The sequence below is a fragment of the Camelina sativa genome, chromosome 12 (assembly GCF_030686135.1).
Source record: "Camelina sativa cultivar CO46 ecotype springtype chromosome 12, ASM3068613v1".
In the NCBI taxonomy this organism is placed as follows: domain Eukaryota; kingdom Viridiplantae; phylum Streptophyta; class Magnoliopsida; order Brassicales; family Brassicaceae; genus Camelina; species Camelina sativa.
Window position 1 is genome coordinate 14,842,785 of NC_141891.1, and position 15,846 is coordinate 14,858,630.

Genomic DNA, 15,846 nt, shown 5'->3' on the forward strand with positions numbered 1-15,846 from the left:
TTTTGCCTACAAGAACCAACTAATCTAACAACTCACTTCTTATATACTTTGACAAAAAAAAAAAACTCACTTCTTATATATATATAAAAAAATAGTTAAAAACTCCAAGAATTAAAATGATATTTGCTTGCAAGAATTAAATGATGGATTAATACACAAGAAAAAAAAAAGCAGACATTGACACCAACACTAAAACTGAGGGAGACAAGATAATTATTTTAAGTGATAAATCATTTTCATTCTTTAATTGTTTGTAATTATCACCATTACATATAAAAAGGACAAGGTTGATTAACAATGTGATATGATTCTCTTTTTCCATATATTAGTCATTGTTATCAAAGAAATAAATATATATAATTCTAAAAATGTCTTCATCTCAATCAAGCTATCTATTTTTACCACAAAAAATGGTCAAGAATCAAGTTATGTATATACCCAAAAGACTGAATAGAATCATTTTATTTTACTGTAACAAACACTTGCTTACCCCACTTAGAAAACAATTCTTTAGTTAAAAAAAAATCTCTTACTATATAGACAGATTTATTACTTTAATTTATGTTATCTTGAAATAATTAGAGCCTCAATGAAAATACCACCTCTCAAGAAATTATTACTAATATTTAGTGAAAAACAAATTATTTACAGTTTTTTTTAAAAAATTATTTTATTATAAAAGATTATAAATATACTGTATACAGAGATTCCTTTTTCCCCAACAATCAAACCAAACTAAAGGAACCAACTTTTTTATCACTCTCTGTCTCTTGTAAAAACCCATCGGAGTGTTATGTCTCCGACGAGTGTTCAGTTAACCGACTACCATCTCGACCAATCAACAGACGGTACAACAAATCTCTGGTCAACCGAAGACGATGCGTCAGTGATGGAAGCTTTCATCGGCGGCTCTGATCATTCTTCTCTGTTTCCTCCACTTCCTCCTCCTCCTCTTGCTCCTCCGGCCCTATCTCAGGTCAACGAAGATACTCTCCAACAAAGACTCCAAGCTTTAATCGAAGGAGCTAACGAGAGCTGGACTTACGCTGTGTTCTGGCAGTTATCTTACGAGTTCGCCGGAGAAGACGTCGAAGAAGGACGAGTAGGAGGAGGACTAACCAACAACAACAACATGGCGTTGTTAGGTTGGGGAGATGGTTATTACAAAGGAGAAGAAGAGAAATCTAGGAAGAAGAAAACGAATCCAGCTAGTGCAGCTGAGCAAGAGCATCGTAAGAGAGTGGTTAGAGAGCTCAACGCTTTGATCACTGGAGTAGGAGGAGAAGTAGTTAACAGTGGTGGTGGTGGTGGCTCTGATGAAGCAGGAGATGAAGAAGTTACAGACACTGAATGGTTCTTCTTGGTTTCAATGACACAGAGCTTTATCAACGGTACTGGTTTGCCTGGTCAAGCTTTCTCGAGTTCGAACACGATTTGGCTATCTGGGTCTAACGCGTTAGCTGGATCGAGTTGTGAGAGAGCTCGTCAAGGTCAGATTTATGGGTTACAGACAATGGTGTGTGTACCATGTGAGAACGGCGTCGTTGAGCTTGGTTCGTCGGAGGTTATACATCAAAGCTCAGATCTTGTTGATAAAGTTGACACCTTTTTCAACTTTAACAACGGTGGTGGTGGTGGTTGTGAATCTGGTTCTTGGGCGTTTAATTTGAATCCTGATCAAGGAGAGAATGATCCGGGTCTGTGGATTAGTGAACCTGGAGTTGAATTGGGTCTTGTACCTCCTGTGATCATCAATACTGGTAACAACTCAACTTCTAACTCTGATTCTCAACCAGTTTCGAAGCTCTGCAATGGTGGAAGCTCTGTTGAAAACCCTAAACCTCAAGTGGAGATGGTGAGTTTCAAGAATGGGGTTGAGAATGGCTTCTCCTCTGGTCAAAGCCGGTTTATGGGAGAAGATAGTGGTAACAAGAAGAGGTCTCCGGTTTCGAATAACGAAGAAGGAATGCTTTCATTCACCTCTGTTTCTGTTCTACCACGTCCTGCGAAATCAGGGGACTCGAACCACTCTGTTCTTGAAGCTTCGGTGGTTAAAGAAGCTGAGAGTAACAGAACTGTGGTTGAACCGGAGAAGAAACCGAGGAAACGAGGGAGGAAACCGGCTAATGGAAGAGAAGAGCCTTTGAATCATGTTGAGGCAGAGAGACAGAGAAGAGAAAAGCTGAATCAGAGATTCTACTCTTTGAGAGCTGTGGTTCCTAATGTCTCTAAGATGGATAAAGCTTCTCTCTTAGGAGATGCTATTTCGTATATCAATGAGCTTAAGTCGAAGCTGCTGAAGGCTGAGTCTGATAAAGAAGAGCTTCAGAAGCAGATTGATGGGATGAGTAAAGAAGCGGCAAATGGGAAAAGTTTGGTTAACGAACGGAATCAAGAACCGGGTGTGTCGGTTGATATGGAGGTTGATGTGAAGATCATTGGTTGGGATGCGATGATAAGGGTTCAATGCAGTAAGAGGAATCATCCTGGTGCTAAGTTCATGGAAGCACTCAAGGAACTTGATTTGGAAGTGAATCACGCGAGTTTATCAGTAGTGAATGATCTTATGATCCAACAAGCGACTGTGAAAATGGGGAATGAGTTCTTTACGCAAGATCAGCTCAAGGTTGCTCTAATGGAGAAAGTCGGAGAATGCTCATGAATAGCATCTTTAGTACTAATAAACCGGAGAAAATACTGCGAAAAAGATTATAAGTTTTCTCTGGTGATTGTAGACTTGTAGTGTGGTACTATATTATGTAATGTAAGGGTAATTTTGCTGCACCCACTTGTTGTTGTTGTTTATTTTGCTTGTAAGATAAGGTTCTTTACTTTAGTATAGTTTCATGGTTATTATTATTAGTAGCGATGCTCTTAGTTTGGGTTTTATGGTTTCAGTAGAGATAAATGCATGGCCAATGGGTAAGTCTTTGGTTGTTGGTGTATGTATTATGTATATATTATGAATAAGGGTTTCCTTTAGAAAACAAATGGGATTGAAGTTGAAGGTTTTGTTTTTGTTTTTTTTTTTTTTGACGATCGGGTTTTGTTTTTTTGTTTTTTTTTTTTGTCATTTGAGTAAAAAAGTTTGAGCTTTCACTTTCAAGTGAGTTTTTTTCGTGGTTCTATCTTCTATGGTGTGTGAAGGTTTGTGTTCATCTCAGCCACATACGGACAAGTATATAGGAAGAGTTTGGCATCAAACGAGGCATCTACTTGTTAGGTAAGAATATACTCCTTTATTGTTCAATAAAGATCATTTGCACCAATCACATCCATCAAGGGATTCCAATGTAGGGCTTTTCATTGGGACCTCAAAATTAATGTGGATGTAACACGATTCTAAATAGTATTTTGAACTCGTATTCATATGTATGTATATGCAGGCTATTTTTAAACCATTATGAAGACTTTTAAAGTAACCAACCGGTTTCTTAACTTTATCCAGTAAAAACATAATTAGTTACTACCGTATAATACAACCATTTTGTTATCAAAACATATTTTTCAGGTTCAAATGATAAAACACAGTGTCCAAAATAAATGGGAAAAGCATGATGTTTCTCATTAACCAGACAGTTTATGATAAACCACTAGCTTAAATAGGACCAATTGCAAAATTCATATACACAAGGTCCAAAATTGTGAGATCAAAATGTAAAAAAAAAGGATATAAAAAGGGTTTTAGGTAGGGAAAGCGAGGTTATGTGTTGTCTATAAGGATCTTGAAGAAAAAGTTAAAATCATACCAGAAACTGGTGGAGACATGTGTGGACGATTATTAAAGCGATTTTGTTCTGCAACATATATATAATTATGTTTGTTTCCTTTTTAGCAATAATCTCCTCGGAAATGTGTGTGGAGTGAGTGAGTGAGTGAGTGACAGTGCGAACTGCGAAGAGAACGTGTGATTGAGAAGAAGAAAGCATCATGCATGCACTTCCAAATAATAACGCAAAATATGGTTTTTTCGGGGCACATTATTGCCAAATAAAAACAAAGAACCAAAGAGCTAGGACCTATATTACACTTTCATGTGTTTTCTTGTCTTTCCTTACAACTTATCCTAAGAATCACCCACTTATAATTAGTATATATCAGCCGATTTGGTTAATAGATAATAATATTCTCACAAGAATTGGAATTGGATTTGGCACACCGTCACCGTCACTACATTCTCATATATTCAGACACCGTCACTACATTCTCATATAAGGCAGTATACCTAGATGTGCAAGTAACAACAAAGCAAGTAAAATCTACCTTGAGGACAAGAGTTTCTAGCTTTGGTGCGTATCCATCATAATTATAAGCATTTTCCAAAGTGGTTGTCATTTCCATCTTGTCTCGAAAGAGAGTTTGACAAGGTTTTCAAACCGAGGAAAACTTACTTCCTGTTCATCTTTCCAATAATCACTGAGTCTATACATTATACATGCATATGCAACACAAACTAGTGGTCATGAACATGGTTTTGATCAGACAAGAGTGAAGGGAATGCATGGATTTCCTTAGTCGATATGTACAAAAACTAGATCTCCATCATTCTTTATAACTAAATGATTTAATTTAAGAAAACTTTTGAGATTTCAATAATTTATTGTTATTCTATATTCTTCACGATGAGGACGATATATTTCTCCATGAAAACTATGTTTATGTTGTTCTATTTCCACATATCGAAGAAAACTATAAATAAATAATGAAATACAAAGAGGTAAATTTTGTTGGTTTACTACCTACAATTGTTACTAAACCATTTGAATCCGATAATAATCCCACTTACATCAAACCCTGCAATATTCGACTAAAGGTTTCCAAAAAAAAAAAAAAATGATTCTCTCTCTTCTACGCCAGCGACAAGCTTGAATCGTGCGTGATTTGTTTATCTGATACAATCAGGACTATAACAGAGATGATTACTAAGCAATACCACCTCAAACCAGATAAATAAAACTTGTATAAAGACAATAGCTGAGAGCAAATTACGTTTGAAGAAAACGCCAAGAGAGGTAGCGTTTCCAAGCTCCGGACCAAATTATCATTCTTGGAAATTAAACCGGCAATCAAGTTATTGCTCACTGTTTATAAGACCTTTGTAACTTCTCGGCTTCTGGTGACCAGTTATATCTACGTACGTTCTGTAACTTCTCGGCTTCTCGGTTTTTTTCTTTCTTTTAGTTGAAATAGTCAACAACAAGTTACTTATTATAAATGTTTTGGAGTTAAATGATAGTACTTCACAAAGAAATAGGTACCTAGGCACCACCAGTATACAAAACAAGCTTTTCAGTATCGCCTCTCTAGTTTACAGAACATTGGTGACTTCGTTTAGTTGTAATATTGATCATGGCCAGGTTATCATGTTCTTATTTCCTTGTACTCATGCTTGTGTTCTCGTTCTCAGGTAATTTCATATATTCCATTTCTAAGGCATCTAAAATATATATATATATATATATGTGTATAATGATTTATGTTTGTGATCATCACACAATGTTTTACTTTTGTAGTTTTTTTAATTGTTGAAAGAGCTGAGGGAAAGCGATGTCATTGGACGATTGACAAAGAAATGCCATGTGATCCTGTCGATTGCCGTTTAAGCTGCTTTACTGGGTACAATGGAGTTGGCAAATGTTTTGACGATCCTAATGTTAGAGGACGTTACAATTGTGGTTGTCTATTTAACTGTTAAAAGGGGTTATATTAACATAATTGTGGTGACAGTGTGATAATACTAAAGTTAAACTTACCACTTTTTAATCGATATGAATACATTTGAGATATCTCCATCCTTTCGTATGATTATATGATTTGGTTTTGAAAAAGTTTCCGGTATTTGAGTCACTTTATTTAATTTGTTTGTTTTCGGGTCATGCTCTCTTTCATATATATACTAGATTAGCTATCAATGTACATTGTCAAAATGATGTATTCTTAGTTAACATGCATGTCTTTGAGAATGTATTAATTTTGTAATAGTCACATTATCAATCAGTACGTAAAAGATTATTTCAGATCAGAATTAGTTACCAAATGTGCATTTAGCAATGAATTATGAGAGGTTTGATCTGTACACTTTTTAGTGGCAAATACTTTAACAATAGACAGAGTTACACATATATCCTACCATAATAGTGGAGTATTATAAAGTTTTCAAGGCGATTGAATATCCCTCCCTCTTTGGTTTGCTAACTATTCTTACCAATTAATCTTTGTTACATTGTTGTCTGTGTCGAATACTTTTACTTCTTTCATTTTTAATTTGATGCTCCAAAGTGAGTGTGGATTTGGAAATTTATGAACCAACCATCACCCTTCATTTTTTATACTCTCTCTGTCCTTAATAGCTTGATGTTTAAACATTATTATACTCCCTCCGTTTCATAATATAGGATGTTTAGAGAAGTATTTTTGTTTCATAATATAGGATGTTTCCAACTTTCTATGCAACTTTTAGATTAATTTTATATTTTATAATATGCAGTCTTGTTTATGATTGGTTAAACTTTTTAAAAGTAACTTTTTCTTAATATGTGTGTTTTAACCAAAACATCATATATTTTGAAACGGAGAGAGTACATATTAAGAGAAAATTCAATTTTTATTTATAAATTATTTTTTAATTATTTTTTTGTAAAGAGAGAAAATATAAACCATTAGATAAATGCCATGTGTGAAAAAATATATAGTAAAAAACCTATTTTAAATTTTTAATATAACATCAATATTTTAGAGACAAAAATAGATCCTAGAACATCAATCTATTAAGGACAAATGAAATATATGTACACCTATATATATTAATTGAATGACACCAATTTTGCTAGAAACTTACGCTTTCCAAAATTTTTGTCTATGGAAAAAAAAAGCTAACGTTTCCTAGAACCTAAAACCCAAAGAAAACTAAAACATGTTTTCAAACTAAAGAGAAAGATGCAGTAACGTATTGTTATTTGTAAAAAAAGAACATGTCAATTAAACAAAAAAATCATGTCATATTAAAAGAAACGCATATCAGTCGAAGAAACAATGCCTTTTAACATTACAAATTATGTTTTCAAAAGAGATCATATATAATCTTAATAAATAACGTATAATACAAGAAAGCAACGTGTTAAAGAGAGAGATTTTTTGCTATCACGTGTAATTCGAGGAAGTAGCGTGTTACAAACAAAATGGCATGCGTTAAGAAAACATGACAACATACATTCTAAGAGAGATTAAAATTGAAGAAATGAAAAAGAGAAGAAGACAAAACCTTATAATTTTGTTACCATTCTAACAAAAATACTGTAGACAAATTTAGTTTGTTAATTCTTATTGGAGTCATTTAGTATATATACTAATCAATGAATTAAAGCCCAAACAAAGCTACAACTATATATACATGTGTAAATAACTAGCATGCAACATGGGCTGTCAAAATATAAAGCTTATAACAAAGCTGGTCATTATTTAAAATGATATAGTTAGTTAGTATTCATTAAATCAATCAAATTTAGGTTCAATTTTCGCGAGTGCTTCTTCTTCCGGTAGCATAGTTTGAAAGGAAGATATCAATAGTGGCTTAATTAGTATAACTCACCCCAAACGTTATCCAAACCTATGTATATTCGATATCCAAATTTCCTTCAGAATTATTATCTTTTTAATCTCGCATCATCATTTTTTCTTTGCCATCATCGTCCCCTATTGATTTCTTGAAACTTTGTTCTATATTTCTTTTCTTGAAAAATGACACTCCAATATTTTTATTCTTTCAAAAAATATTTTGAAGATTCAAATCAGTTTCCAATTAGACTGAGATTTCTAATTCAAAACTAATTGGCCATGTGAGATATACTCACAATATGTTTCATCGAGATGATGATTTTCCTAATCATAGATATCAATATTGTCATGTATGGATCGACAAGCTAAATTTGAGTCATAACAATTGTGGATCGTGTTAAACAACATATGGAAAGAGCTCTAATATCATATTTTACATCCGAAGGTGAATGTAGATCATGACTGACTGCTACATAAACAATATAGGTCAATCTATTCAAAACTAATTGGTAGTAAATAGATTTACCTATATATTTTTATGTAACTTCTGATGTGAAATATTATTTTTCAATATTTTTATGTTTGATTTGTTGTCTTTACCAAGAGAGAGAGAAAGAGTAGCCCATGCATACCGTTTTTTTTTTTTTCTTTTTTTTGGCAAAGCATACCGATTCTTCTAGAAAAACATACCACACGGTTTTTTTTTTTATAACTCAGGGTAAATTCTCAGACCTATGATGGGGTCCGAAACTAATCCCTGGGGAGAGAGTATCCCATGGGTAGGATCCTCTCCAGGCTTTCAAATGGGCCGTAAGCAATGGGCCCATATCCATGTGGCCAAAAGGATAAAACTAGCAATTTTGTGCTTGGGAAAAATCGATCCCTGGTTTGAACCAACATGGCAACTTTTCCTTCCAAGCTGGAACCACTAGCCCACCACCTCATGGTTTACCATACCGTTTTATGGAGTTATTCTTTTATTATGCATAAAATAGTAATAACAAGAATTTAATCACTTCCAATATACATGATATTAGTATTTACATCAATCCACATGATATATTAACAGATAGAAATTACCAAAACTCAAAATCAGCCTTTTCAGTGATAATTTTCTACAATTACACAAAATTTTGATTGACCCCCTTATTTACTATTTTAACTATTTTAGTTTTTTTTTTAAAGTTGTTGTTTTTAATTTTTATTTTATTTTTGTATATGGCATATTATCATCTCAAGACAAAAGTCCAATTCGATATACTATTTTGCTCAATAATTTAACAGCAAATGGCCATTGCTAATAATCAATAATTTAGGCTTCACCTAAAAACTATAATTTGAACGTAGGTATATAATTTGATATATATATACTTATAATATTATCAGATTTAGATCTCGTAGTCGCAACTAAAGAAACGAAAGAAAGATTTGACGTTAACAAGATGTTTAATCATTAAAGTAGGTTGGAGGTGATCAAAATATCGATCTTCTAATTGGCTCCTCACCCTCTCCCATCATCAACTTCAAGACTTCAAGTACATGCAACTTTATTTTATTTTTCTCTCTTCAACTTTTATAATAATTTTAATAAGCAACCTTTATGTCGGCGTTTAATAACCAAGTTGGCAACTTGCGAATTGTTAACCAAGCTGGCCACAACTTGCACCAGGGCATCATCACCTTTGCCTTAATTAGCAAATTAGCAAAGAAAAAAAAAACAAAACAAAAACAAATTTAATACTACAACAAAAGAAATAAAGAAGTGGCCTTTCGCTATTGTCTCGATCCAGTTGAATTCTATAATTATAATTGTTTAATATCTCTACGACTAATATATAAAATGTCGCATCATAATGGATCACCCACATCAAATTTTATACTAATATATTTTAAAAAAGTAAAATGATTATATGAGATATACTACTATACTTTATTCAAGTGGGACACTATCCCCTGACTTGTATTGCAAAAGGTGACCCCGAATCTGAATGAAAACGGCACACACTTTTATATATCCATCTTCGTTAAAAACACTTCCACTTCTGTTTTCGTCTTTTTGTATCTCTTCCTCCTTACATATAATTTGTTTATCTTTTTTTTTATATACAACTCTTATTATAGAAAATTTTTGTTCACTGTTCGTGTGTTACAAAATTTGGTTATATAAGAAAATGGATTCACGAAAAGTTATTACAATTTCAGACGGATCACAGACTTGAAAAGCAACCCAAAAAAAAAACACGTGAAAAATCTTATACCAAAACTTTTTCATAAAAAGAAAAAAAAAGTAACACATATCACGATAATTTATATCTTTTCCTTCTAATTATTTTTCTAAAATCTAAAACATTATAATAATTTTTTTTTTGTTTCTATGTTATTTTTTATGAAATCGAGAACATTTTATTTTGAGCCCAGGCTGTGTTTTTATGAGAGAGTTTGTTGCATAGACGAAAATGTTGACTTGCTCAGAGAATATACCTAACCAAAATGGAAAGATTCATAGTTATCCATAAACCTTAAATCCCCAAAATAACCTTCTACGTAAGGACAATTATGTCATTCTCTCGTCATATGAAAACAGTAAATATAACTGTCTATGAAAACAAATTAAAATTATAAGAGAATCTTTTCATGAAGCAACATACAATTAACAACATTTCCAGCTTTTTTTTAATCTAAAAAAAAGAAAGAAAAATAAATCATTTGTTTTTTTTTTTTTTTTTTTTTTAATTTCTGTGTTTCGAATCATCACGACGTCACCTGAGAAGAAGCACTTCCACCGTCACCGGAGGAGTTATTGTTACTACTAGTACGAGCCATAGCTTCAGTAACAGTCGCGAGTTTCTGCAGATTAAGCTTCACAACCGTATCAGCAAACATACGAGTATCATCCTCCGTGTTCCCTTCCGGCATATCGACGACGTACGACTCCAAAACCACCGTCCAGATCCGTTCCTCTCTTTCGAACCTATGCACCGTCGTGACTGACCTGTAGTTCGTTAGCCTGTGCTCGCCTCCGATGATGCTGAACCCCGTGACCTTCCTCTCGTCGTCGAGCACGTCGAGCCTCTCCGTCGACGTGTTCGCCGGCAAACCGCTGATGACGATGACGTCGCGCGTGCATCCGACGCGCATCTGGAAGCCAGGTTCGACGGAGCAGGATTTGATGAAGTGTTTGTAGGTCTGTGGTTTGTCGAATCTCCTTACGATTGACCAGACGAGGTCAGGCGGCGCGTGGATTCGTTGCGCGTGGAGTGAGCTGCAGCTTCCTGGTCCGAGTTTGTATGTGTGGAACTCGGCTATTGATTGTTTCAGCTCCGATCGTTCTTCTGGTGTTAACTCCGAAGGCATCCTCGTTTCTTTTTTTTTTCTTTTTTGTTTATCGAATTGGTTTGAGATTCACCATTGAAGACAAGGACGAGCTTTAGAGTTTAGAGTCACTCTCTCTCTCTCTCTGTATTTATCGTTGAAAAAAAAAACAGAGTGTGTGTGAAGAGAGAAAGAGAGAGATTTGGGTTTTTGAGGGGAAGAGGAAAGGACGAAGTTGAATAAATTAAAAATAGTAAGGGTAAATTAGGGAATAATATATATGTGGGAATGGAAGGGGTGGGAATGCAAAATTGCAAAAATGGAAATATATTTGGAAAATATAATCAGTTGACGACTCTATTGTTGTTGTTACTTATTCGAGGTCGGGGAAAATTTGGGAAGCAAGACTTAAGTTCATAAGTTTCTTTTTATTTGATCTTTTCTTTTTCTTTACATTAGTGAATATTTTTTCATTAGTTTATGTAATTTTTATATCTGTATTGTTGTTATTATCAGTTGTTGACACAAAAAAAAATCAAATTTTATTAATTGTTTAAGATATCATTTGGTGGGATATCAATTATATTAAATGAGAAGTAAAAACGTCCCACATTCAATCTCAGCAAAATTTTACCATTAATGAAATTGTCCTTGACGTTGAAATATTTTGCCCCTGTACGTAAATTTACATTTTTTCACATAAAAAATAAATCAAAAATCGGTTTAGAAATAATCTAATTGCATAAAAAGTTATTTGCAAAACTAGAATTTGCTAATTTAATTCCTAAATTTCCTGGAAAACACCTTTTTTACAACTATAGTTCTGTTTTATACTATAAATTCTACAGATTTGAGATAATTAATGGGCTTAGATTATTTATAGATTAATAGGCTTCTGCAGGAAAAAAAAAACCGTAGACAATACACTTCCTTACTGGAAACCCTAAAAAGATAGGTCATTTACAACTATAAATACAATCGTTTGCTTTCACCATAACTCAACAAAGAAAAAAGAAAAAAACTCTCTTCTCTTGAATTTATAGTTTTATCAATTTCAATAATTCTTTAATCATGTTCTCAAATTTATATTTGTATTCCGATCTTGATGTTTTTTATGATTCATCAACTGATCCTGTTTATTTTCCTGTTCATATAGTGGTTTCTTGGAAAGCAAGATCCAAGAATCATAACGCTTTGGTTGTTGTTGGTTCACCTTACAAAAAGGTATAATATTGTGCTTTTTTGGTTGAGGTTTTACGTTTAATTCTTTAATCATGTTCTCAAAAAAAAAATCTTCTATTGAATTTATATTTTTATTAATTTGAATAATTCTTTCATCATGTTCTCAAATTTATTTTTGTATTCTGATCTAGCTGTTTTTTATGATTATCGATTGATCCCATTTATTTTCATGTTCATATAGTGGTTTCTTGGAAAGCAAGATCCAAAAATCATAACGCTTTGGTTGTTGTTGGTTCACCTTACAAAAATGTATAATATTGTGCTTTTTTGTTGACGTTTTACGTTTAATTCTTTAATCATGTTCACCAAAAAAAAAATTTGTATCCGAATTTCTATTTTTATGATTAATCGACTGATTCTTTTTATTTTTATGTTCGTATAGTGGTTTCTTGGAAAGCAAAATTAATAAATCATAAAGCTTTGGTTGTTGTTGGTTCACATTACAAAAAGGTATAATATTGTGCTTTTTTTGTTGAGGTTTTACATTTAATTATTTAATCATCTTCTCAACATTTTTTATTTGTATTCTGATTTTCTGTTTTTATGATTAATCGACTCATTCTTTTAATTTTTTTGTTCGTATAGTGGTTTTTTGGAAAGCAAGTCCATAAATCATAAAACTTTAGTTGTTGTTGGTTCACCTTTCGAAAAAGGTATAATAATTATGCTTTTTTTATGAGGTTATAAATTTAATTCTTTTATTATGTTCTCAAAATTATAATAACATTCAAAAAAAAAACAATTCTTCAATCGAATATTTATAATATATTCTTATATTTATCTTCCATCTTTTTAAAGAAATATATTGCATATGGATCTTATTATTCTTTTATTTTCCTGTTAATGTAATAGATAATATCGATCAATAAATTTGTTTCTAATTAAATCAGGTATTATTTTATATAATCGGAATGATTAACGTGTTAAATTATTTCTATTATATATAATTTCTTTTTCATAAGTTGATTACACTTGGATTGCCATATTTGCAGGATAACTATGATCGTTAATAGCCATGTATATTTTTGGGAATATAGAAACGAAACTGTTTAATTTTTATCTTTAGCTTAAATTTCATGTAGATTATTCATGTTATATGAGAATTGATAATAGTTCTATGTTTTAATTATTACTTTTTTTTATAAAAAAAATATTGAACAGGTTAAACCTAAAGAATACTACAATGAAGATAGTCCTGAGGATGATGTTATGATTCCTTCAACGACTACAACAACTAAGTTATCAGATTGGATTATATTCAATATACAAGCTCCTCAAACTAAAGAAATCGCTTATGATGAAATTTCAAACCCATCTGTTTGGTATCATAAAGACATGATGTGGAAGCCAAGATCAAAGAGAAGACAATTTTTTCACCCTATAATATTCCTATAATATTTGTTTCTTTAATTTAATCTAATTTTTTTAATTGTAACATTAAAGTTTATTTAATTTATTAACAATAGAATTATTTATTTTATGACTTTTGTATAATAGAATCTTAAATTTTTAATAAAGCTTGGATTTTTGAAAATATTTATTTATAAAGGTTTCTGAAAAAGTTCTAATTTATTCTATAATAGATTAATAAATTATACATAAATGAATGACGAAATAATTGTGTATATCTTCAAATTTTTGAAATTTGGTAAATTTAAGACGATAAATATGTAAGAAAGTTTTATAATAGGAAAACTTACTCTTCGTTTTATTATTTCGAAAAAAGTTCAGTGTGCATGTTGTTAGCCGAAAGGTATCCGGAGCTTTCAACAAGCACCAGACGTCCAATTAAATCTAAGATCATAATTAATATATTTTGGTCAGTTACACATATTTAATAGAAAATATACATATTAGACAACTCAAATTACTTTTATATACCTTTATTTGTAAAAATCATACTAGCAAAGGATAAAATTTACGATTCAAATAAAATTTACAAATTTGAAATGATAAAGATGGAAATAACTATTGTTGAAAAAGAAAATTAACATATCTCAGAAAATATATATATATAAATATGTTATATATAATTACTTTAAATGGATGATTATTTGTATTTATTATAAACTTAAAGTGATAAAGATGGAAATAAATATATTTTGGTTAGTTTTTTATTTAGATTTTATATAATCGATAGATTAGGATGTAAGTAAGTATTGTTTAAATTAGTAAATTAACATATAGAAGAGATATATATGTTATATATTTACACATATCTATTATTATAAATACACAAATTTTATATTATTAAATAATTTTATATATTTAGGAATATATAGCAATCTCTTAGGTTATATATATAGACGTCGGTCAGAGCTTATGATTGATATCAAATCTCGAATATTTTCCAAGGTTCTTAAAAAAAATTATTCATTCAATGCGTTTGAAAATCTAAATTTGATTATAATTACTGGTTTCGTTTAGTGCAGGTTATATTATGGTCATGTATTCTCTGACTGATCGTGTTTCACATTTGAATCCTTCAAAATACGAATGGAAAAATCTTATTGTGATGATTACTTGGTCGGTAAGTTACCTTTGCTCCATAATTTAAAATCTCCCGTAATTAACTTCTAATGTACTATGTACTATTTTGATATGAGTTTACGTCTTAAATTTTAAGATGTCATTGGAAAAGTAACCAATGTTGGGTAATTTAATACTTGGGATCATATAAAAGACTCCATGGTTCCAAATAACAAAATAATTATGAGCTTAGATCACAAACTGATCATATTCGTCAGTTGGTAAAGATGTGTACAAGGAATTTAAAGATGCCTGCTTTGCATTGGGATTATTGGATAACGACAAAGAATATATTTTAGCTATAAAGGAGGAAAGTACATGGTATTTTGGGCCGTTTTTAAGGAAGTTGTTTGTCATACTATTGCTTTCGAAAGGTATTTCAGTGCCTCTCGATCTCTGGGTCGCTACAAAAGATATATTGTGCAAAGATATTTTGTATTTGCAAAGGAACCGTACGAACAACCAAAGTACATATATAGTTATTTTTATAAATATATATAAGAAAATTTTAAGATATATTGGTGTACACAGACGTTTACGATTATTATTCTGATCATAAATATGTCAACTAAAATCAAAATACTTTATAATCCAGGTCTAATGTTAAGTCAGGATCAGATAACAAACCTATGTTTAGCTGAGATTGAAATGATTATGCGGACTAATAGAAGCTCTCTGTCAACTATTGTGAATTCTAAACCAGACCAATCTATGATGGATAATAATGAGAATAGGCTTCTCAAAGATGAGAGGAACTATAAACGTGCTGACCAAAGAGAGGATTACGACAGGTTGTTACGTATGTCAACCGATGAGCAAAAAAGTGTCTTCCTAGAAATTATTGATGATGTGAAGTATTCTTGGCGCTGATATACGATATAGGGATGATATTATTCTTAATGTTGCATCAAGTGGTATACCTGCTTTACTTATGAAAGGTGGTAGGACAGCTCATTCTAGATTTGGTATACCCATCAATGTGGACGAATATACAACGTGTTCGATAGATGGTCAATCCTATATTGCCGAGTTGATTAGAGAAGCAAAGCTCATTATATGGGATGAGTCTCCAATGATGAACATATTTTGTTTTGACACGTTGGATAGGAGTTTGCGAGATATTATGAAGTGTGATCGAGTTTGCAAAGCTCATACAATTGTCATCAGATTTTCAGTTTATCAATATCTAAGTGTTAAGTTTTTAAAAAT

At 31.7% G+C, this 15,846-nt stretch overlaps 2 protein-coding genes and 1 pseudogene across 3 annotated transcripts; 2 read left to right on the forward strand and 1 right to left on the reverse strand.

The window, feature by feature from the left end:
• Positions 1-605: 605 nt before the first annotated feature.
• On the forward strand, positions 606-2,859 carry LOC104731764 (transcription factor MYC4-like). The gene has a single exon (XM_010451244.2). It carries the CDS (start codon positions 794-796, stop codon positions 2,660-2,662), a length of 1,869 nt encoding a protein of 622 aa, XP_010449546.2. The 5' UTR covers positions 606-793; the 3' UTR covers positions 2,663-2,859.
• A 2,397-nt stretch (positions 2,860-5,256) lies between these two features.
• LOC104731765 (defensin-like protein 159) lies at positions 5,257-5,786 on the forward strand. Its single transcript, XM_010451245.2, has 2 exons — positions 5,257-5,407; positions 5,514-5,786. The coding sequence occupies exons 1-2, from the start codon at positions 5,350-5,352 to the stop codon at positions 5,693-5,695; spliced, it is 240 nt and encodes a 79-aa protein (XP_010449547.1). The 5' UTR covers positions 5,257-5,349; the 3' UTR covers positions 5,696-5,786.
• Positions 5,787-10,148: 4,362 nt separating this feature from the next.
• On the reverse strand, positions 10,149-11,434 carry LOC104731766 (abscisic acid receptor PYR1 pseudogene; annotated as a pseudogene). The gene has a single exon (XR_015575129.1). The product of XR_015575129.1 is annotated as an abscisic acid receptor PYR1 pseudogene (transcript).
• Positions 11,435-15,846: the final 4,412 nt, after the last annotated feature.

Excerpts from the sequence above, each read along its gene's own strand:
- LOC104731764 (XM_010451244.2), top strand. The coding sequence starts at position 794 with ATGTCTCCGACGAGTGTTCAGTTAACCGACTACCATCTCGACCAATCA.
- LOC104731765 (XM_010451245.2), top strand. The coding sequence starts at position 5,350 with ATGGCCAGGTTATCATGTTCTTATTTCCTTGTACTCATGCTTGTGTTC. Across the intron at positions 5,408-5,513 it reads GCTTGTGTTCTCGTTCTCAG|TTTTTTTAATTGTTGAAAGA; the intron begins GTAATTTCATAT and ends TTACTTTTGTAG.